The sequence below is a fragment of the Sipha flava genome, unplaced genomic scaffold, assembly GCF_003268045.1.
Source record: "Sipha flava isolate LNK unplaced genomic scaffold, YSA_version1 114_pilon_pilon, whole genome shotgun sequence".
In the NCBI taxonomy this organism is placed as follows: Eukaryota; Metazoa; Arthropoda; class Insecta; order Hemiptera; family Aphididae; genus Sipha; species Sipha flava.
Genome location: NW_020271737.1, coordinates 235,006 through 259,862, shown reverse-complemented (window position 1 = coordinate 259,862; position 24,857 = coordinate 235,006). Strand labels below are relative to the sequence as shown.

Sequence of the window (24,857 nt, the reverse complement as noted above, 5' to 3'; positions counted from 1 at the left end):
TACACATTGAAATAATTGGTTTAAACCTTAAATTTATATTTTAAACAATAAACATAATTTAGTATTTACTTAAATCGTATTCTGTGATTAAATGTTCAAAGAATAATAATTAATTAATAATTTGTATTCGATGTTGGATAATGGAAAACTAACATTAACGATTAACCAATAACCACATGTTTTTAGAATCAGTTAACCGGCATTTATTAACGTTTATCTACTAAGTCAATACGTGATAAGATCGTATACTACGAATCAGTAACCAGTGATATATTATGTAACCATGATGGTAAATTTTAATATGTTTTTTTCATACTTCATAGCTGATTCAGCTGCGCTGCTGCAGGCTAATCGCTCATTGACACACTGTATTCTAGTGGGAGTGTTGATAGGACATTTTTTTTTCTAACAGCATTGTTTATCTGTCTTGTTAGGTACTTAAGAGTTATTATCGATTATGACCGTTATGGGTATTGTTAAATTAAGAAATCCTTCCGTTTTGACTTGTGGTTTTACCGTTGGTTTTGATAAATTGCTCAGTAGCAGTAAATTGAACGAATATTTAAATGGTAATAAGTCGCAAACTGATTACTGAAGTTGAATTCTGTAAACGTTAAAATAATTTTTTTCAGTATGTTTATAAATTTTCGTTATCGAAAATAGGTATTGCCATTAGAAAATCGAAAGTTGATAGCGTTTTATCATAAAAGGGAGGAAGTTAAAATTATCAAAATTGTAACACAAAAATAGTAAAACCTAGAAAATTAAAAAAAAAAATTATTTTAAAGTTCCTTATACTTCTCGAGATATTAAATGGTTCACGATTAGCAAATCACCCTGTGTTTACATATATGTATAAAAGGAAACAATATTCCTTTGGTGCATACAATAGTAAATACCTACTTATTTAAAAGAATAAAAAAGAAACTTAAAATACTATTTAAATATTATTATATGAATTAACAATAAAGTATTTTTCCATATTATCTGTATTCATGTTAATTCTTCTATGGCTTAAAATTTGTTTATAGAGACTAAATTAATATTCAACATCAACAGATGTTAGAGGTACAAAATTCATGTCAGAAAAACTACACTCGATGTAAAATATTCTGGGAGATCATTGTTTCCACACATGTTCCCAACTTTTATTAATATTTGGTAACTTATTTTTTTGACAAAATTGAGTCACTACTCTTTATTATGTTATCCTTTTCACCAAGTATATTAATTAGTTTGCAGATAATAGTTTGTACAATGTCCAACGATGACACCAAAGTAAAATATCCCAAGATATATCATATGGGCTAAATATTCTCAAATATGCAAAGAAAACTTTTTTCTACGAACTCAGAATTGAACGAATCATCCACATTTTTTACTCTTATAAGACTGCATAGACCCAGTTACGATATGTAAAAACATATAAATCCGGTCTTTAACTCTATACTGCATGGTGTATCATCTATGATACAAATTAGAGATGTGTCATTCATAAACCAACTAGTTCAATTGAACTATTCACCCAAGTGACCGGTTTTGTACTAGTTCACTTTTGATGAACGACTCGTTCGCCGTTCGCTTTGTACTTTTTATACTATACGCTCGCGTCAGGTCATGAATGATTCATTGATACGGAGTAATAATTATTGAACTAGTTCGTTCATGAACAATTCTTTGATACGGAGTACGTATTCATACGAACGAATCGTCCAATATATGAACTATGAACTAGTTCAACTTAGTGACCAATGAACGACTAAACTAGTTCACCTTAATGAACGATAAGTCCCATCTCTAATACAAATAACAGTGTTTTTACAAAGTTGGTTTTTTTTTAGTTAACAATGAAATATTGATTAGAAATCGTTAACGATAGTTTTGTTATCAGTAACCTTAACATTTTTTCCTATATGTTTTACCTCTAAAACATCTGTGTTATTTTATCAATTTTTATTTTGTTCGTTTTTCTTGAATTGTTTTTTGTGATGATTACACTGTAATTTACAGCATTTCTATCTCTAAATAAATGTATTTATAATCTCATACTGTCAAAAATCATATTAGAACTAAAAACTGCCACTGTCACAGTAAGTACACTATTTATTATGTTTTACGATTGTATTATCCCTAATACATTGCGCATTGAACTGTTTTTTTTAATACTAAATTATATCACCTATGATACATTATGCATATGACCACTTTTCGTAAAATAACCAACTTTAGTATAATTTAAAGATCGCTTCTCGAAATTGTTATTGATAATACACAAATAGTATATTTTTTATTTGTAGTATTTTATTTTAAAATTAAATTAATTTAGGTAGGTTTAGTATTTTATATGATTAAATTGTGACCTTTGATGCGTAACTCGTGAAAAATGTTTACAACTTATTTTTATTGTATTTTTTACACAGAAACACTTGGTGTAGTAATATAAAATGTTTTTATTACCAATACAACAATCAACTATATAGTTCAGATTTAAATTTAATGTTTTACTTTTATTAAGAAATAATTGAAAAAAATGCTGTTTCAATTATTATACTATTTTATACCCAATATACTTAATTATGATAGTAAATAAATAAATGTATACGTTAGTAGGCAATGTATCGTAGTTGAGACAATTAGGCTCAACACACATGGGCCACTTTACAACCACATCACAACAACAAAACGGTAGTCGTTCGTGGATGATATATTAATTACATTTAAAGTAATATGAAAAACGCAGTCAAACACAGACGAACCACTTTCCGACGACAGTCGCATCGTGTCGCCAGTATCATCCACAAAATCGTGGCCCGTCGGTGGTTGAGCACAACACACACGAGCGACACACCAGCTTTCAAACCACTCGTCACCAGCATAATATTATCAGTGTGTGTGTATATATATATATTTATCATAAAATTATATCAAAAATGTATTACTGTTACGTCTTCTGCGTAATAAGTGTTAACAACAGTGCTTCTTCGTCGGAATCCATTTTTATAGTGGTCAGTAGGTAAGGTCTAGGTAGGTTATATATTATTATATTATTTGTGGTCGTGGTGTGGTTACGTCGGCGACAGTTGGACCACAAAAAAGTGGTTCAAAAGTGGTGGTTCCAGCGACCGCACAACCACACGCCAACCACAAAAAACACTCAAAAGTGGTCCGTGTGTGTTAGGCCTTACGTAAATCAGTTTTTAGGCAATATCAATTTTTTTCAATAACAAATATTTTTTCAACAATATCTACACCTAAATTCACTTGAATTTTTTTTTTTTTTCTAGAAATGATGAAATGAAATTTAATTCATTTAGTGTAGGGTTAATTATAACTTATAGGCGACCGCGCAGAAATCGTGTGCGTGCAGGTACGTTTAAACTGCATTCATATACGCGTTTTGGACGACCAGCAGCGTCATCCATAACATTATAAATTTTATTCATATTTTCTACTGCGGCCTGTGACTAGATATTAGTAGGACCATTTTTCACCAGCGAAAAACAGGCGCATTGATTTTATTTATAAAATAGCTCTATAAATTAGTTTTTTGAAATTATATAATATATACTATAATATACTTATATAGGTACTATGTTTAAGATACTTTGACAAATAAAATATTAAGCTTAAAAGTAATAATTTGTGTATTGTGTATTGCGTATTATTTTATATTTAATATGTTACACCTACGACTAGGGTATTATATTTAAAGTCACACCTCCACCACCAGAGCTTACAAGCCGCCATTCTAAATATATGCGCGTATGAGGAAAAATTTAATTTTCACTTAGAGTTTTCATTGAAAGCAAAAGTTTATTTTAATTCGTAAAATTAAATAAAATTAAGAAGTACTTTCATGGAATTGTATAAGAACAGGCATTTTTTTTGTTTCCATTTTGTAACGATTCTATTTAACATTTTTCCAATTATTTTCACAGAGTTATTCCATATAGTAACTGAGTATTACCACGTCACTCGATTTTTTTTTTCCGGAGGATCGGGAAAAGGGGATTGGAAAAGTATTAAATAATGTCGTCACAAAATCGGAATATAAAAATACAATCTTCCTCTACCGCCTCTCAGATAAAAAAAAATTAAAAATCAGACGACGTGGTGACAATCAGGAGAGTATTTAGCACAACTCTGCGAAAAAAGTTAAATAGTGTCATAATAAAATTAAAACATAAAAAAGTCCTGTTCTTTTATGTATATATATATATCGGATAATAGAATCATTTTTAATAATAATGTGTATAGAATCATTATAATCATTTGTAAATATTATTATTTTTTTTTTTATTATTTATAATTTAGTTACCATCATTTTAGTGCTTGATTAAATTAAGTAAAATAAATTAATTTCTTCTTTAAAAAAACAACAATCTGTATTTATTTAATTATTTCAATTTAGAGAAAGCAAAAACTATATACGCGTGAAGCTGGATAATTCAGCTAGTAATAATATATAATATTAATCTTTTTCAATCACGTTGTAAATAACAATTATTATAACTTTAAAAACGTATTCTTATTGTCAACAAAAATAATATTTGAAATTTTTAATCGTTCAGTTAAAATATTTTATTTTATTGATTTTGATAATTTTAGTAAAATCATTTAGTGTATATGTTATTTACATGTGACATACATTACATTTATAAATACAATTTTTCACTAATGTTCAGCTAGTGACGTGGCGGAAGTATTATTTTGGAGAGTTATTATTCTTGCTTTCGTCAGCTAATATGCATTTATACTAATAAGGGAATTTTTTATTAATTTTTACAATACATTTATAAGATATGTCTTGCTACTAATACGTGGCTTGCACTCTATGTACTATGTAAGTACAATAATTCCCAATTTTGACCAAATGCATTATTATACAGCCATAATGTTTTGATCGATCAAGCGCGGTATGGAAGGTAGGGCAGCTGCGGTGGGATGAGGTCTGTGGTGCGGCAGTGACGGTAGACGCGTCAGTAACAACGGCCAGTGGATTGTCATTGCGCAGCAACCGGTAGAGTGTTACGGGGGGGGGGGGGGGAATTCGGAAGATATAAGTACAGATATATAGATATAGTTAAACTGATTGTTAACTAAAAAAATGATCACCGCAAAGGTGTTAGTATGGCTTTTATACTGTTAGCGTGCATCGTTATCATTTATCAGTACCCATGAGACTATCACATTTCTACGAGTCCTCTAAACAAAGGTGCACAAAAAAGGCGATGATGATTTTTTCTTCCACAGGATTCGCCTGACGCACCAAGCAATGGTGACCCATCGATTAATTCTTGTAGCTTGTTGACAGTACGCAGCGCCCTACAACGGGTCTATGGTTGAGTATTTTATTTCTTTGTTGCCGGTCGCCCATCACAATCGCTGATCTTCGTCTTAAATGTCTGTGCTCGATCATCCATTGCTGTAACCGATCATCACCGATTGTTTCCAGTCATCACCGTACGCCTATTGGTGATCACCGTACAACGGTCCACATCATTGCATTTTTTGTTCCAGTCGGCAGCCATATTGTTCCGAGTGAGCCAATCTGAATACGGTTTGTTCGATCCATAAACCTTCAACGTGGTTTTCAACTCTAAATTCCAGACAATGCCTAGATACAAAAAACAGTCTAAATCCACGTCAACCTCTTCGTAAGTATTTATGGTTTATTAAAAAAAAAAAAAAATGAATTTGCAAATCTGTGTAAAAAGATGTAACTTTGTGCATGTGTGTGCGCTTTGTATTCGCGAGTAAAAAAGACTGATCGTATTATTGCTCGCTTGTCAGTCGTTCAGTAGACGTAAAGAATATTTGTTATTTAGAAACTAACTCATTTTTCTTTCAATATGTATTGACGTTACCAATGATCATCACCAACCCTGTTCGATGTCGGTCCGATCCGCTGCGGCGTCGCTAATTGTTCGTTTTGTTGTCATGTTTGTACGGTTTTGAACGAAATGTTTGTCAATCTACTGACTTGTGTACCTATATTTAGAAGATACTTAATCATTGTTATAGGGTTATATTAGTTTGAATAGTTAAATAATTCAACACAAGTTAAAATGAAAATAATTTTTATTACATAATACATGAGTCATAGATATACGTGAGGCATCATCATAATAACCCATGACACCATTTACTACTTTACCCTATTCTCGGTGGCTGTGTATACACCTTAGATTATATACTAGGGTTAGAGCCATAAAGTGGCGTAGCCAGGAATTTAAAATGGATGGGAGCGCACCCAAAATACTAAAAAAAAACATATTCAACAATTAACAATAACAGTTTATTAATTTAGTAATTTTTATATTAAGTTTATTGTATTTAATATATTTTATTTTATTAGAATTAAATTAAAATTTATTAGCTTAATTATTTTGACTAATCTAACAATAGGAGACATCGATGAGATTTTGTCATATAATTTTAAATGATTACAATCAAATTAAGTTTGATGAAAAATCTAGATAATATTATTCATTTAGCACCACAGATTTAGATAATAAACCCAAATAGAGAGCTTCTTAAATATACTGACATAGAATCTCATAACTCTGGAGCATTAGGTTAAGTAAGTGTATAAAACAAGCATTTATTTTGAATATAAATAATATAACTTTTTAGTAGATTATAGTTCATCAAAATTTTTTTGGGGATCTAATAAAATTGTATAATAATTTGTACTCATGTATTTTTTTTTTTACATCTGAAATAGATAGATATTAGTATATTACCAATGTGGTATGTTGTTTATAACAGCAAAATTAGTTCTTTTAATGTTTTTGGTTTTTTGAGATACTCAGGCAACAAATTTTTTTGACATATAAATAAAATAAACTAATATAAAATATAAATAATTACGTTTAGGAGCGTACCGAGGAGGTTTTTATTGGAGGGGTGGTGCCAAAGTTAGTATTTTGGCCAACTCAACAATTTGATCCAGGACAAATTTTTATCGTTATTTCACAGAAGCCATTTCATTATTACACAGTTGGATGTTTATTATTTTTCATCAAAAAATTAAATAAGTAATACAAGTTAATAATTTTTTTATAATTATTAATAAAACTATTGTAATGTTTAAGAAAATTGTTAATTATAAACATTTTTCATCATTATCTTTATTGATAATCAATATTCTTTTTTTTTTTTTTAGAGTAGCCCATTTTTGAGCCATTTTGATTAAAGGAATTTGATCCACCAAATCTTTTTCAGAAGAAAGCAACATCAAATCGTTTAACCATCAAATTGTTTAACCTATAGTCTTCTTGAGTTGTTCTTAAATAGTTTTTGACTATTTTTAATTTGTTGAATGATCTTTCATTGCCAGCTACAGTTACAGGTGGCGTACATGATTAACGGCACAATAAATTAGCTAATGGCAATGCTATTTTTAATTCATTGGAAACTATTGCCATATCACTCATAGTACTTTTATTTTTACATTCATTAAAGAGCACTTCTAATTCATATTGTAAAGTTAATGGATCAATTTCAAGATTATTTAGTAAAAATTTCATTGCATCTTGAATAAATGTTTCTGTTAAATATTCTCCTATAAATGGTAGTTTAAACATATTGTACAATGGTTTGATATCATTAATAGATTTTTCAAGATGATTTTTAATTAAACTAATAAGTTTGTCTAACACAGTTTTAAACTCTTTTCTTTAAAAAATGTAAAATGAAATTTCAGAAGCATTATTTCTATTACTATCTAAATGTTTTGGAGCAATTCAACGATGGTGACATATGGAAAATTCTTTTTCAGCATCAATTTCATATTTTTCAGAAAAACTTCAGCGCTTTTGATTAGATTATCCATACATTCTGAATCAGAATTTAAAATATCTAATGATTTCAGAGTACTTGCAATAAATAAAGTAGCATCTGTTATGTATAATTCAGGTGATTCAAGACATTCTGTTAATAGTATTAATTAGTACATAATATTCTTCATAAACATAAGGCTCACAACAAAATCAATAGAAATTAATTTTTTTGACCAGGAGAAAGCTGTATTTTTATCAACATTTTTTTCTAAAACAATATTACCCAATACATCTATAATAATTAAATATGATATCCACAGAGATTTCAATGCTTCAGTAAGTGCTGTTCACCTTGTTAGGGATAAATTTCTCAATTTGAGAGAATTTTCAATTTCATCCAATTTATTCAACAGAGGTCTATATCATTTGGTACTAGACAAAAAAAAAACATATAGTTCTTGAATTATTGAAAACAAATCAGATATTATTAAACTAGAATCACATGCATGTTCAATAAAAGTATTGATTCAATGTGCCTTACAAGGAATGTATGGAATTTTAGGGCTAATAGTTTCTGATATTTTTTGTTGAGCACCATTAAATTGACCAGACATATTATTTGCAAAATCATATGGTTGAAAAACTAGATTTTGAAGATCCAATTGATTAGCATGTAATGTTTCTAAGATTTTATCAGTCATTCCCTTGCCGGTCTTGTCAACAATTTCACGAACTTCAAGTAATCTTTTTTCTAGTTTATCTTCATCATTAACAAAGCGTACTACGATAGATAATATATCTTTGTGTGATAAGTCTGGAGTTGTATCTGCCATCATCAACTTTTTTAGTTATATTAATTTTTAATGAACTTGCAAGAATATTAATAAATTCATTATGAGATTTTAGACTCATATAAGTGGTACGATATGCCCTTAACCTAGAAGACTCCAACCATTCTTTCAATATTGGACAATGTCTTGATATGAGTAATATTATTTGTTTGAAATTACCATTTTCATCGTTAGCATAACCACTAAATGCTAAACCCTGTCTACCGAGGGTTTTAGTAACATATCGAGTAGTATAGAGATTACTTCAGTGTGAAAAGCATGATCTCGTTCTTCTTGCATCCTTTTTTGCCTTTTATTTTTATCAAACATTATATCAATATGATTGTTTTTGTTCATAAAATGACAAAATTCATAAAGTGCTGCTTTGTGCAATTCAGATCTAAAATGTTTTTGAAACTTTCCACATATTTTTGTTCGATTATTCCCTTTCATTTTTTTCCAATTTTTTACTCTTTAAACAGTCCAGTTATTTTCACTTTTTCTTCGCCCAGCTCTACAAGAAATAAACAGCAAACATAATAGAATGCTACATCTTTAACTGTGCTATACTCTAAATGAGGGAATTCTTCAAACCATGAATATTAAAACTATATTTTTCTGTTTGTGGATATGCATTCAATTTTGGTTGATGAGGCCCCAGTATTAATAAATACTGCCGTTGATTATCAGAAATAATTTTTGTTCTTTTTCCTGGATCATGTTCAACTACACTATCAACAACATTTACTTCAGAAACAATACCAGATTGATTTTCAAGAAGTGCTGTTACTTCATTACATGTATCTAATACAGAATTGGAAATTTTCATAATATTATCTATAGCTTCTTTAACTTTAACTACTATTTTGTATGCATTTAATACTTCAGCTTGTTGAAAATTGTGATAATAGGTTTGCATAGTTGCATATAATCAAAAAGGTACCTGAATAGTCCAGCACAACTCAAAACACTATCTGTTAAATTGCTAGTTTCACTATTTTCACAATTGACATTTAATGGTACTTACATTTAATTAGTAATAAATGCATTAGCAATTTAAGATCCTATTGATTCAAACTACAATAAAACAATTTGCACACTTTAGTTCTTAAGTATGTAAAAATGTTTAGTAATAATTTAAATATACATATTATATATTTTTTAAAAGAAAAAATGTATTTATATTTTTTATACATGTATATTTGTAAATGTATAATTTATTAAATTATTAAAATGAATTTTACATTTATACCTACATCATTCATATCATTGTGCATAATTATTTTAAATATAAATTTACCCAACTTTGGTTTAAGTGATTAAAACTATTTTATATCAACTAAGTCACTATGCATAAAATATTAATTTTACTAAAATTATAATTATAACTTACATTTTCCAAGGAATTTAATTTTGAGCTAGAAATAGAAGCAATAAATGGATTAGCAGAAGCTCCAGGTACTTTAATTTCACTCGTTTTCCGCCATGAAGAGCGATTTCGTGTTTTTTCTAGAAGTCATTGTTAAAAATACTTCAACAAGATTCACATTGAACTTTCTTCCTTTTCTCCATAACTTCTATAAGTAGATATTTCTATTAATATAGATGTAATAAACACTGATTTTGAAATCGATCCAAATAAGAACAACTCATACAATCATACCATTATATTTAATCAAAGCAGAATTGAATTATTTATCGTAAACGTTACAACTTTCAAGATAAAATATTTGTTTATTAGATGTTTGACACATTTTTCAATTTTGTTTCAATTCGAAATCGAGTAGTTCATTATAATAGTTAGTTAAAATTACAATTTATTTAAATTTTTAATTTATTTTATTAAATTATCTTACCGTGTTACTGACACGTCCGTGTATAAATTATATGAAATAAAACTTGATAGAATCAAAATAGCAGTTATCAACAAAATAATTAGTAATTATGGTTTTTTACACTATTATATTCACAAAAATATATATTTTTGTAGTAGGTTATGTAAATTGTATAACACACACGATAAAAATAGTAAACGTTCAACAGAATATAATATTGCGAACAACTGAATCTGAAATGATAAATAAATCGTAGTGATATTTACCATAGGTTGTAATCAATGTATTTATGTACGGGTTTATGGGTATGTCAAATCAACAGATAACATGTTGGGAATACCTCAATACCTAATAAATTATTATTGCCATAGAACTAAAACAACCACATTCGGTTGGCTATTAATAGATAGACACAGTGGTAGTGCAACAAAATCAATAACGATAATTTACTACTCACTCATACAGTAACACGACCCAAATGGTCAAATGTACAAATTAATAACAGATAGATTGTAAATGATTATACTCTATAGCCACATTGGAAATATCATTCTTTCAATAATTCCCGTCCAATTTTTAACTAACACAATTATAATTATTTACAAAACAATTGACCAATACGTATAGTCTTTCTTAGATGGCCCACTAAGAAATTAATAAACCCAATTATTGGGGGTGTATTATGACCACCTTACCCCCCTCTTGATCCGCCCCTAATTACGTTAATTACTGTAAATATTTCTGAGTTCATAAATCATGATATTTAAATCTGTGTATAATCACAACGATAAAAATTGATAAAATATAGCCAATAACCAATATGGCGAAAAAGCAATGTCGCACAGCCTGCTGGTCTGTGTATAAGAGTAGGAAATCTAGTTTATTATCTATATCTGTGTTTAGCATATTTCGGAAATTATATGATAATGAAAAATAATTGAGGTTATAATATAATCATGGTAGCAACAGTGTCAATTGACAATATGAAATTAAAAATACAGTTAATGGTAAGAGATAGAAATTATAATATTAAGTTTAATGTAACAAAATTACAATATAGCTAAAGAAAACAGAAATTTATTTTTTTATTTATTTTTTTTATTTTTATATTTATTTGAAATTATAAAGATATTAAACTAAATGTAGAGATAATAACAGTTAGGTATGAAATAATTAAAAATGTTCTAATAATAAAAATAGTGTCAATAAGTTTTAGGTATTGTGAATTTCTTAAGGCAATTTGTACCAAATGATTTAAAAATAATAAGAATGATGCATTATGGAATTTGATAGGAGAACAAACTTAAATATTTGAATAAAAATGTAATAAAGTAGTGAGAAATCTTTTTTAGTACATTTTGATGCTAAAAAAGGTAGTCCTAATATATTGTGACATTTACTACACTGCAATTGCTTATTATTTAATACAATTTTATAAGATTTTTTGATCTATATCATTAACTGAAACTTAATAGTTAAAAATTGCATTATTATATGTTTGGTCGCAATGAGGTATATAGATTAGAAATATACATTAGAATATTTACCTGCTAAATGTATGTATTTAGCATATTTATTAATTAGAAATATAATATCTTCATAAAATAGTAAAAGTCTCAGAAATATGTTGTAACGTAGTAAACCTAAGTGAAATTAAAACCTAATAGAGATAAAATATTATTATTTAAATAGTGATTAAATAAATTAAAAGAAGAAAATGAGATGAATCTTTTTTACAAAATAAAATTATTGTTAACAGTAGAAGATGAACTAGAATATTTTGAAAATAGAGAGATTATATCATAAATTTGAAGGCTTAATGCATAACTGTTACATTGTAGATATAAAGAAGTGAATAAAACAAAAGATTCAGCAAATCAACATTTATTAGTCAAGCTATTACTTATTTATTTCTAGCATATGCAATGTGTAATAAGCAGCCTCAATTTTTTAGTGTACGCCTACACAATATGTATAGACCGAAATTGGAAGTGTGTACCTACTAAATACTAATAAATAAGACTACCATGAAGATATTTTTCAAGAAGCCAGTTAAAGCAAGATAGCTAATGAGGACTTAAATATATTTATTACATTATAAATTATATATACCACATTAAATAAATAGATATATTTTCAGTTTAAAAAATAATAAAAGATTGGTAGTTAACCTTGTAATTAGGTTATCAAATTACACATTATAATTATTATTAAGTGCAATTTGATTAATAAAAAAGAACTATAACTAATAATTACTACTGACATTGTAATAAAAATTATAATCATATGAAAGTAGGGTAGAGGGGCTCTGTATCATATTGTACATTAAAAAATATGTAATATGCATTTTTATGAAAAATAGGGGCTGGTAATATGTATACTAAATGTATTTTGTGATACCTGATGTTCTATTCAATCTAATTAGAGAAGATACAGCTAATAAAGGATTATTTCATTTTAGTATATTATTATTCAAGATCGGTTAAAATATATAAATTGAAATGGAAAATGGCACAAGAAATTTACAAAAATATTTGGAAGATTTGGTATTTATGTTTTTATGGTTGATAGTAATATTGTTTACTAATAAACAGTTTTTAAAAAAATAAGGAATTCATTCTCATCTTTGAATGAAAGTTGTCCATTAGAATTTCATCTCTCACTGGCTTACGTGCCCTCATCAAGTCCATCTTGTCAGACATACTTGTCGTGCGCACAAATGTTATCTGAAAATTCCGCTCGAATTCACTCTAATCACGGAAAGAACTACCAATAAACCAATCATTGGGAGCGAACTCCATATGCATACGAAGGTATTGCAATGTATAACTGAATGGCCAAATGTTAACAGTCACCAATCCGCTGACTGCAGTCAGCCAATATTCAGCTTCGACAGGCATCTCCCGTCACTTAATCAGGTTGGCACCTTTCGCCAAATCTGAAACTACCCGAAACTTCCCGGTGCGTTTTACCCGCCTCAGAATCTTCCTTTTCACCAACCATCTCTTTCAAGTTCGAGAGTCCGTCTAACAAGTGTACATTTTCAATCGATACTCTTACATGCGCGCGTAACTTATCAACGAGTGATATTAGTTCGTTGTACGTAGGAGCACGGATTTCATCGGCGGCCTTTTTATCAGCTATCATAAGCGTTTGGTCAATAATAACAAGGTGATAATGTTATCGGTCCAACTTATCATGGAACACGGTAATATCACCTCAACGATAATTTGAGGTTACGTTTGTCACAATGGCCGCTCATACGCCTCGTGGTAGTTCAACGAAGTTCACACAGACTGAATAGGATTCATACACTAAATCCAACAATTAACCACTAATCAAACAACTCATCGCCTAGGTACTCAATCGCACCGATACAACACTCGTATCAAATAACCGGTAACGTGTCACTCGTATCCCACTTCTGATTTAATATATATATATATATTAACTCGAGTTAAATTAAGAGAACACAAGATCGATAAGTTAAAAGTTAATAAGGAAAAAATATCAACTCAGATTAAAAAAAGTTAATCTAATATGTAGATTACATAAAAAATGACTGCGTTCTTTAGGAAGATCTAATTTCCTAAATTATAATAAGCAATTTCATTGAATTTTTTATCATAATATACAGCAGTTTCCTGAAATTTAAAACAATTCAAAGAGTGTGAGAGGTAGAATTTGGAGTTGCATCCATATTCTTGACAATTTATACATTGTACTAAAGTGCGTTTTTTAAATGTTCTTAAATTTTTATTCTGGTATTTAATAAAGAATTTATATGAAAAATATCTTGGTTAATTACAACAGCTTCTACCTATAACGAAAAATATTGAAAGTTTATCTTTTCTGAAATGTTGTATTACATTGGTGATGTTCCGGACCGTGAATCTCCAAATTGCAATACCTATTATTGTTGTTAGAGTTAATGGATTGATGTTAAAAATTAATATTCGAAAAATTTTATCTTCGTGAGATTGGTGAAACTCAGCTTTGTTTCTCCATGGTATTTGACGATAAAATAATTTGCACCAATAGATTCTATTAAACGTGTATAAAGTCCGGAAAAATCCAATATTCCACGGATAAAAATAGTATAAATATTATCAATAATAATAATAATGTTTTTTTTATTTATTTATTATTTTTTTTTATTGTTGTATTCATTTAATGTTAATAAAACATGTTAAAGGCATTGTTTTGTTAATTTTCGATATATTTCGTCTAATTTCGGATTATTCGCGGAACTTGCTAATTCGTGGTTATCATGCTACTTAATTCTGTAGATAATAGCTCCACATTTTTACCAAGCCCCCCTTAAGATATTTCAATGGTATACACAATTTGAAATTTTATACATATTATTAAAAAATATCGTAGCCCCCTCAACTTCTTCGATGGATTTCCGTCTATGTAGCTAGATAATTAGTTACATAGGTACTACAACTAAAAATTAGTTCGGAACAACGTTCGTATCATACAACTAATTGTTCATCGATAAATCGTATATGCTTGAAATACGCATTTATAGCTTATCCATGTTGCATAATATTATTGCCAATAAAACGTATTTATACAGTTAACTGTATAAAATGTATTTATTAGCAATAACGAAAACAATTAATGGCTAAATAAATTACGCACGCCACACACCATACGCACACGCATGCACATTTTATTAAAAATTAAAAATTAGATCAAAATTTATTTATGGACGTAAAATATATAACAATGTAAGGTATTTTTAGTGATTCGATTTAAAAAATATATTGAATCGTTAAACAAGTATACTTTGCATCCGTTGTTGCACTTTTCAAAATTTAGCAAATTCATGACGAATATAAATATTTTAAATTTTATAGATAAATTGTTAATTTTGAATGTAATAAAAAAATAAAAAATTTCTTCCAACCTATGCAAAGTAAATTTTACTAATTCAAACAATTTAATATTTTTTAATTAATTAATTTAATTTAATTAAAAGTACCTTAATTTTCACTATGTTTATTTCGATGAAAAATAAGTAGGATTTGTACCAATTAAATAACATTAAGAGTCATATTTATCCATTTACTAAAAAAATATATTTAATGCTTAGTTACTTTACATTTTTATCCATATTAAGACTTTTTCAAATCAAAATTTAAATTGTAATATGTACTCTCAAGCTTTTTAAAACTATAAAATTATTTCCATGCGTCAATCTTAAAACCAAATTATATTCATTAAGCCTATTTTTATTAAAATCAATTATTTTGTTTTAGAATGATGAGTCCTGCTCCTGCCGAAGCAACTTCTAAAAAATATATATATGATGTAGAAAAAATTTTAGATAAACGTATAATTGATGATAAAGTTTATTACTTATTAAAATGGGTTGATTATTCTGATTCCTACAATACTTGGGAACCTGAAGAACATCTTGATTGTCAAGATTTAGTCGATAAATATGAAGATGAACAAAAAGCTTCCAGTGATCAACGTAAACAAAAAACATATGATACGTCTGATGAAAGTAGTTCATTTTCGCTTGATGTTGGAACATCTAAAAAACACAAAAAAAAAAAAAATCGTAAACATAAAACTTATAAATCAAATACGTTGGACAAAACTGACTACTCTACAATAAAAAGTCAAGCCGATGATGAAGATGATGCAAAAGTCAAAGTCACGGGAAAAAATGGAGGAAAAAATTATAAAAATATGAAACGCAAACGTATCATAAATGATATATCTGATGAGAGCAGTTCTTTTTCGTGTGATATCCATATTTCATCTTTTTCTAATCACAGCAGTACATTTTTGTCTGATACATCTAAAGATCGCAAAAAAGATAGTGGAAATGATGCTATAGTTGAAGATACGGGAAGTAATAGTGCGTCTAAAATTGATTCTGGAAAAGTGCCTGAAAAAATAATTGGTGCAAATAATGCGAGTGGCCAACTTATGTATCTTATAAAGTGGAAGGGTATTCAAATCGCGGATTTAGTGCCAGCAGAAGAATTTGAACAAAAATATAAAAAATTAGTGCTTGAGTTTTTTTTAACAAAAGAACCATTATTAAAAACAAATTATGTTAAAAAAATGTAAAGGAATCTGAATTCAAATTTAATAAAGACATGTTGAGTTAAAACGTATCAAATATATTTTATTTAAAAATTAAAGCATTTTTTCATTATATTTCTTTTTTCATATGCTTAGTTGGAACTTAGTATTTAGTAGAATTCACTTAGTGTTGATTGATGTTAATGTTAATATTAGGCCCGTGTGCATAGGGGGGGGGGGTTCTAACCCCTCCCATTTTTATTAAGAATACACCTAATCCTCATTCTATAAAAATTTATCTGACTTAAAAAGTCATAAATAGTTGTCTATTCTTGTTTTAGTAATCAATATATTTTCTCTATTTAATGATTTTTTCTATTGAATTTTTGGGTATTTTTCACCTACTATCGATTTTCATTGTAAATGCAACCATTGATAGAACGTATTTTCACTGTTTAAGCTGTTAAGTCATTTATTGTCATTTATTTATTTTTGATCATGAATATTTTAACATATATATATTTTTTTATTGATTTTTTACCTAAAATAACATATATACGAGTAATTTTGAATTTATTATTACCTTATTTGACATCAAGGATTAATTTTTCATTTACCACTTCTGATATGCCAACAGCTACATATTTCAATTTCTATTTACAATAAAAGGTAAGGTTCAAACAATCAGATAAATTTAATTTTTAAAGTTATTTTAATACAGTAGATTCAACTTTTAATTGTCGCACAACAAAAAAGCATCGAACGGTAACAAAATCACTAGCGACCGAACGCATACAGAGATTGGTCGGTGATGTTGCGTGTATGAAAAAAAAACCACGTGATGGAGGTGCAGGTAGCCTTATTCACGATCATGCACAACAATTGACAAGGTGACGACAAAATAACGAACGTCGAAAGCCGGATTCATGCAAACGGTAAAGTGGCCGTTGGCGGCTGGATACGCCGGGCTGTGAGTGTGTCGCGATGGTAACGGTCGGTCTTTTCAGAGAAGCCGGTTGCCGACGGGCAGTAGCGTATCAATGTATTTAAGCACAGGGGTGCAGCTAATTTTTCGGGTCCCTAATCATAGATGCATTTTATAATACCTGGAAAAAATTAGGAAGGTCAATTTTTAGTTTAGCTTTCGCTAAAAAAGTGACCTCTACAAAATTTTTCCAAAATTAAGTGTGGCATAATAATGAAACAATGGAGTTACATTTATACATACCTAGATTTTTCCCAAGCATTGTGCCAAACTATATACTAAACTTTAAATATGAAATCAGTATTTATTTTTTCTATTTTATAGTAGTTTAATAGAAATAATACTAAATACACTTTTATTTTTTATAAAATTCATACAAAGAAAAGTTTAAATTTACAATTATGTTTTATTTTGATAAACATTGAGGAGATTTAATTCAAAATATTTAATTTCAATGTTTTTAAAAAATAATAGTAAAGCTTAAGCATAAAACAAAAACTATAAACTACTGTGTAAGACACTAGCTAAAAACAATACTAACTTTATAAAATAAAACAATGTAACAAATTAATTTCGTTAAAAATCAAGATTCGTTATGATTATCAGTTCATCTAGCACTGTGCTTCCCAACCTTTTTTAAATCGCCGCTCCTCCTAAGAAGCAAAATGTTTTTCAACGCCCTCCTTCACTTCATTAAAATTAAAATTAAAATAATATATATGAAATGTTTATAATTGAATAATAAATTATATATATATAAATAAATAAATGTAAATATAACAAAAATAAAATGTAAAATTTATATTTATATATAATTTAAAAGCATAATTTAAATGTTTCGAAATGTATTGATCAGTGAGATGGTTGTGCTTGGTTATTCAAAACCAATTTTTTTACGTTTGGTTTAAAGTTTGTGGGATGAAGGTGTAAGTCTCCTCTTTTGACGATGTCGAGTCGATTTCTTTTTTTCATTATTAGATAATAATACACTGCCTCTGGTATACGAGTATGTAGCTTATATTTTATAATCACGAATTTATTTTAGAAATCTATAAACGGGAAAGAATTACAGATAAATCTTGGTGCGTTGCTTTGAACAGAAAATAAGTTTACCTCCCCCTTATTGCCCAAAACGAGCTCACTGCCCCTCGGTAATCCTTCACCATCAACCGCGGGCGATATCGCCTCCATTGAGAAGCACTGGTATAACATGTGAGAGACCGCAATGTTTTTTGACGAAAATGTGCATAGAGTATTATAGTACGAAAACAGAATACATAATAATAATATTACGAGTAACAAACAATAACAATGATAATATATGTATATATATATATATATGTGTGTAATCATATTATTTGAATTGCAACCGTCTAAAACTCGAAAATAGACGGTTACAGCCTATGGGTAATTTTTTAAATTACTTTTTTTCTTGACTATTATTAATATATTTTTCTATATAAATTTGTAGTTTTCAAAGTTAGAATTTTAAGGATTTCAATCTGAAGCCCCTAAAAACAATCTTGATTTTGAGGCCCCGGTGCATTGCACCTCCTGCGCCCTCACTAAATCTGACATTGTCGATGGGGCGTAACACTGCTAGTTCGAGCTCATCATCGCGATGGCGGGTACTCGCTGATACGTCTCATTTGCGCTGATGCGCGAAAGATTTTGAACGGGTTCCCAACAATAATTAATAATAATATTTTTTATTTTATCTTAAAATAAAATATTAAAAAAATCTTATAACCTTCTTCTTATTATTATTATTATACTTAATATATTGATTCGTTTCGAATGTTGGCGATCACCAGTGATACACAAGTTTTGTTAACATTACTTCGGAATAATTCCACCAAATTTTTATCAAACCACTTTCTGATATCGGCAAGCCGCAATGTTTTTCTACTAGGTGAACTTTCACCATATGTTTTTCAATGTAGTATACGTTGGAGAAGATTAAATCTGTACTTGTTCTTTTTAATATGTTCTTAGTTCTGGAGTATCTTACATTTAACTTTTATAATTAGTTCTTTTCTTTTGTCTTTCTACGCAATATCTAAATATTGGTGATTTTTTCAGTCCACGCTATACTAAGAATTCTTCTGTACAACCATAGTTCAAATAATTCTAGCTTATTTGAAATTGTTTTGGTTATGGTACACGTTTACACATTGTTATCAAGATTTTTTTTCATTAATCAGTAATAGTGTTAATTGATTATTCTTAGCTTCGTCGGACAGCATACTTGGCTGAATTTAAAAATTTAAATTGCTTATAAATGTGTTGTATATAAAATTAAGACCGTTTAGAAATTTTTTTAATCGAGAAATAATTGTATTACATTTTCATATTACTACTGTCTAAATGACAGAATGGAATTGTAAATGGAATTTCTATCTCTAGTATTATATCATTATTTTTAGATTCTGAGTAAAACGAGGAATGTAGATATTGCTAGTGTCATGAGTCTTCTTTTTAAATCGTGTACACGATTTCAACCAGAATAATTGTTCCGATCATCACTGAATAAAATGTAAAAGATAAGAAGAGTACGCTGTGTTTGAAATGTATTTTAGGTTCAACTTAGTAAATAACATTTTAAAAAACAGATGTTATTAAATATAATATGGAATATGGATATTCAGTACACAATAGTTGTCATAGGCAATCTCAAAAAGTCAACTAACGTTTTTCGTGGTTACCACTGGAGACAGTTGTTGATATTTTGATATCAAAATTATTCTTTCATTTGACGTGGATTTCGTTCATTTTGTCTTCCTTATTACGAACTAATTTTGTGAGTATATCTTATTGTTTATATATTAAATTTTTTGTAGAAGATAGATCAAAAAAAACGATGAACAACATGGAGGCAAGTTGTATATGCACTGTAGTTGGTCACCTGAAAGTAAAGAAGCTGATGTATACGACGAAGAAATGTTCACTGTGTGAAAAGAAAGTTTTTTTTAATGCCCTGAGAATGGTTAAGTGCATCGGTAAGATAGAAACGTATGACTAGACTTAAGATTTTGTTATAAATATCAAAATTTTCTAAAAATTATTCGCGGAGTTAAGCAAAATACACTATTCTAACCATAACTTGAAATTTCTACGTTTGACAGCGTGCAATCGTGTGATGCACAAAAAGTGTTTTACGAAGGCTAAAAATCGGTTAGTACGCGCACCGTCCGGTGGTATAGTGGTCAATCAACCACTCAATAAAAACACCACTACCTTGGCCACTCTGGACCAAAGTGGCCAAACAATCGTTGTCGCTCCAACTCATAAGGTAGGCAACCGCGGACAAGATCCAGTGTTGATAACTAAACTGTCGTGGCTGTGGAATACGAACAATTCGGCGGTGTTCAGGATGAAAGTTGAATTAAAACTCCCGGGAAAGTATTACGTGGAGTATTACAAACTAGACATCAGAAAAGAACTGTGGAACGATATGTTGATGGATATGATGCCAATAGAAGAAACATATGGACTAAGGCGTGGCAACGGTGATCGGATCGGAAAAGGGAAGAGGTTTATGAAACAAAGCTTATAATAGTTACTTTACCTAATTTTATTAATATTACTTATGTTCGTATTACATATGTTCGCCTCCGACGCCGGCATATCGTCGATCTATCGTGACGTGTGTGCTGTTTTACTTTGTTTCGTTCACGCTGGTGCGCCTTTGTTGATTCACGCCGTTTTTCTACCTTCCGCGTGATTTTGCGATGTCGTTGTGCGCTTTATCTCGTGCGTGTCGTACTCTGGCCGCCATACATTTTTGCGAAGTTTTAATATCACCATCGTGTGTTGTACCGCCGGGCGTGTTTTGCACCATCGTCACGGCGTCGCTGTTCGTACGATATATCGTTGTTCGTGGAGTGCCTGCCCGCTCTCGGCAGCAGGAAGCTGGCTGCACTGTCTTCGATGGGATTGAGTACACTACCGTGATTGGCTGTATTACATTTTATATCTTGTATTTATGTTTATATTATTATCATATTTTCTGTATTATTATTATTATAATTACTATTATTATTCCGGGTGCCCGATCTTATGTCCAATGTGTTGAATTATGATGAATTATTATACAATTACTTTGGATTAATAACAAACCTTGTTATGATCATTTGTTGGATTTTAAGTATGAGGTGACCAGTCAAGTGTTCTACCCGATCGAAAACAGACATAATATGGAAATCAAGGAGCTATATCAGAAACCAATTATAGTCAACGATATAAGAAAGAGGTGACTCCTTTTGGCTGGTCACATATGGTGAAAAGAAAGAGCCCTTATACACAAGGTACTATGTGGCTCTCCAGAAGGGGTAAGACCACTTGGTAGACCAAATTTGAGGTGGGAAGACCAGGTGTCAAAAGATGTGGAGCGGGTTGAACCGAATGGTGATTGGAGAGTCCTAGCGGAGGATAGAGAGAGATGACATGACATATGTTTGTCAGTTTAGTCTTAAAGGTCGTCAACTACGAAGATGAAGAAGTCAATCATAGGCAATCTCAAAAAATCAACCAACGTTTATCTTAGTTACAATTAGAAACAGTTGTTTATACATCAATAATAAAATTATTCCTACATTTGTCGTCGATTTCGTTAATTTTGTCTTCCGCATTACGAATTAATTTATTAATTTTGCAAGTTATTCATTTCAAATATACCTAGAGTATATCTTATTGATTATATATTTGATATGTTGTAAAAGATATATTAAAAAACTATGAACAACATGGAGGCTAGTTGTATATACACTGTGTTCGGCCACCTGAAAGTAAAAAAGCTGACATATAAAGCAACAATATTCGCTGTGTGAAAAGGAAGTTTTTTTTAATACCCTGAGAATGGTTAAATGTATCGCTAAGGCAAACATTTATGGCTAGAGTTATGATTTTGTTATAAAAATCGAGTTTCTAAAAAATACTCGCGGGGTTAAGCAAAATACTGTATTCTAACCAAAACTTTAAATGTCGACGTTTGACAGCGTGGAATCGTGTGATGCACAAAAAGTGTTTTACGAAGGCTAATAATCGGTTAATACGCGCACCGTTCAATGGTATAGTGGTCGATCAACCATTTAGTGAAAACATCACTAACTCGGCCACTTTAGACCAGAGCTGCCAAACAGTCGTTGTCGCAGCAGACACTAAAACGCTTAAAGTATACAACCGCGGACAAGATTCAGTGTTGAAGACTAAACTGCCATGGCTGTGGAACACGAAAAATTCGGTGGTGTTCAGGATGAAAGTAGAATTAAAGCTCCCGGAAAATTATTACATGGAGTATTACAAACTAGATATCAGAAAGGAACTCTTGAAATACGTGTTGATGGATTTGATACCTATAGAAGAGACATATGGACTAAGGCGTGGTAGTGGTGATTATGTTACGGGCAAAAGGGAAGAGGTTTATGAAATAAAGGTTATAATAGTTATTTTACAGTTATTAAAAAGTCAATCGATTAAAAATTAAATCGAACATAGAAGTACATCGAAATAATATAGGTATTTTCGTGGCATAGGTTGTTTTATGATATTATTTGTTGAATGTATAATGTCATTTCCTACAACGCGATTGACTTAAAAATTCCATTATACGTTCAACAAATAATTTTACAACATTGTCTATGCCACAAAAATACCTCACTTCACTCTACATACAATTAAAAAAAAATGAAAATATTCTACTAAAATACCATTCACTGTTATTTAAGTGCCAGAGGTCAAATTAATTACTAAAAATTATATTTTAGATTTTTAAATCATCGTTATATAAATATCATGTTTGTATACATTTCTAATTAAAATTAAAATTTTATTTAAAAGATAACTATTAGACTGAACATTGTATGAACATTCCAAACTTTACAAAATAAGAAAAAAAATAAATTTGTTCTCGTATATATTTAGATAAAAAGTTTTGAATTCTTTAGTCTTACTGACATGGGCTAAATGAAATCAATATGCTATTAGAGGTATTTTGAATACATGCAAAAGACCCGAAAAGGTTATAAGGTAATATGGAAATACGACCAGTATTTTTAGGAAAAATAAATGTGAGGTAATTTATGTACAAGGAATTTTCCAACGAATTCCCCATGTCCTTGTGCAAAAAAATTTAATTCTAAAAAAAATTTCGAAGTTGTAATTTAAAACTTAACATTATAGTAATACAAATATGCAAATGCAAACAAATGCATTTTTATAGACAAATAAATGAAAAGAAAATACATTTTTATCTGTAAATCTTATAAACGTTCATACCCAATCACATTATTTTGTTTGACATATATTATTAAATTTAAACTCAATCATTCGAATCGAAACCGACGTGTTTCATTTTCTCATCTCACAATGAATTCACTCAGACATTGACTAAATAAATCGTTGGCTATGAATTGTTTGCGGCGCGTTATTGACAACGTTTGTGGATACTACGTCATTTGTGTACGCATACCAGTGAAGTTAACCTAAATTTTAGTAAAACTAATACACATCCAAGGCTTCGCCCAGAATATGAAAATGTTTGCATTGAACATTTGTATTGGGAAATGTGCCAGTTTGTAAATTCAATACATAATAAAATGATTACTCTTTTTTTTTCGTTCAATGAGTATTTACAAAAAAAAATCTAATGCATGAACACATGAAATTATATTAAGTCAATCTGTGTCGCTGAAACTTAGCGTAATAAAAATTCAGCTTGTATGGTTGTATACTTTTAAGTTGAAATAACTCCGATTGAATATTTATACGTATTCGCCATTACCTACTTCGATGGTTTGTAAATAATTGTTCAACACGTCTACCCGATACGTCAACTTATCCAACATTCCAACGGCCAACTGTTTGGAATTTGATTTGCCAAACTGACACATCGATCGGTACATTTTCATCTTAACAATTTATTTTACCGGTTTGCAATAAATCCGATCTCAGGCGATTCTAGGTTTGATTTTCATAATATTACGTAATTTTATGGCAACACCACCAATACCTACCCCGAATACCTTACAGATTATTTTTAATTTCTTCGTGTGAAATCAGCTCGTATCTCTTGTGTTTTTTTTCAAAAGCTTTTTAAATTATTAGTTTTCGATCACACTAAATCTCCATTTTAACGTTTCTTAAAAACTTCTTCGATATTTCCAAGTGGCCAAAAAGGAAACAGTGTACTACACTATACGCGTTTAATCTCAACAGAGTCATAAACTGAAATTCGTTCTTTCTACGGTTTTAGAATGCGTAAAATCAATATCCGGTTCATCGCATTGAATTCGATCAAATGTTAGATAACAAACTATTGCACTCAGAACTTATTAGTACTTTAATATCACTGCTAGGGGAGACGCTAATAATATTA

General features: G+C 29.5%; 2 protein-coding genes across 2 annotated transcripts; both read left to right on the top strand.

The window, feature by feature from the left end:
• Nucleotides 1-1,968: 1,968 nt before the first annotated feature.
• On the top strand, nt 1,969-16,512 carry LOC112690892 (heterochromatin protein 1-like; the record flags this gene model as incomplete). Its single annotated transcript, XM_025565002.1, has 3 exons — nt 1,969-2,090; nt 5,521-5,657; nt 15,717-16,512. Coding segments are annotated over exons 2-3 (840 nt in total), but the record flags the coding sequence as incomplete, so codon positions are not given.
• A 3,816-nt stretch (nt 16,513-20,328) lies between these two features.
• LOC112690837 lies at nt 20,329-21,510 on the top strand. The gene is made up of 2 exons (XM_025564932.1): nt 20,329-20,481; nt 20,608-21,510. The coding sequence occupies exons 1-2, from the start codon at nt 20,343-20,345 to the stop codon at nt 21,036-21,038; spliced, it is 570 nt and encodes a 189-aa protein (XP_025420717.1). The 5' UTR covers nt 20,329-20,342; the 3' UTR covers nt 21,039-21,510.
• The last annotated feature ends 3,347 nt before the right edge of the window (nt 21,511-24,857 follow it).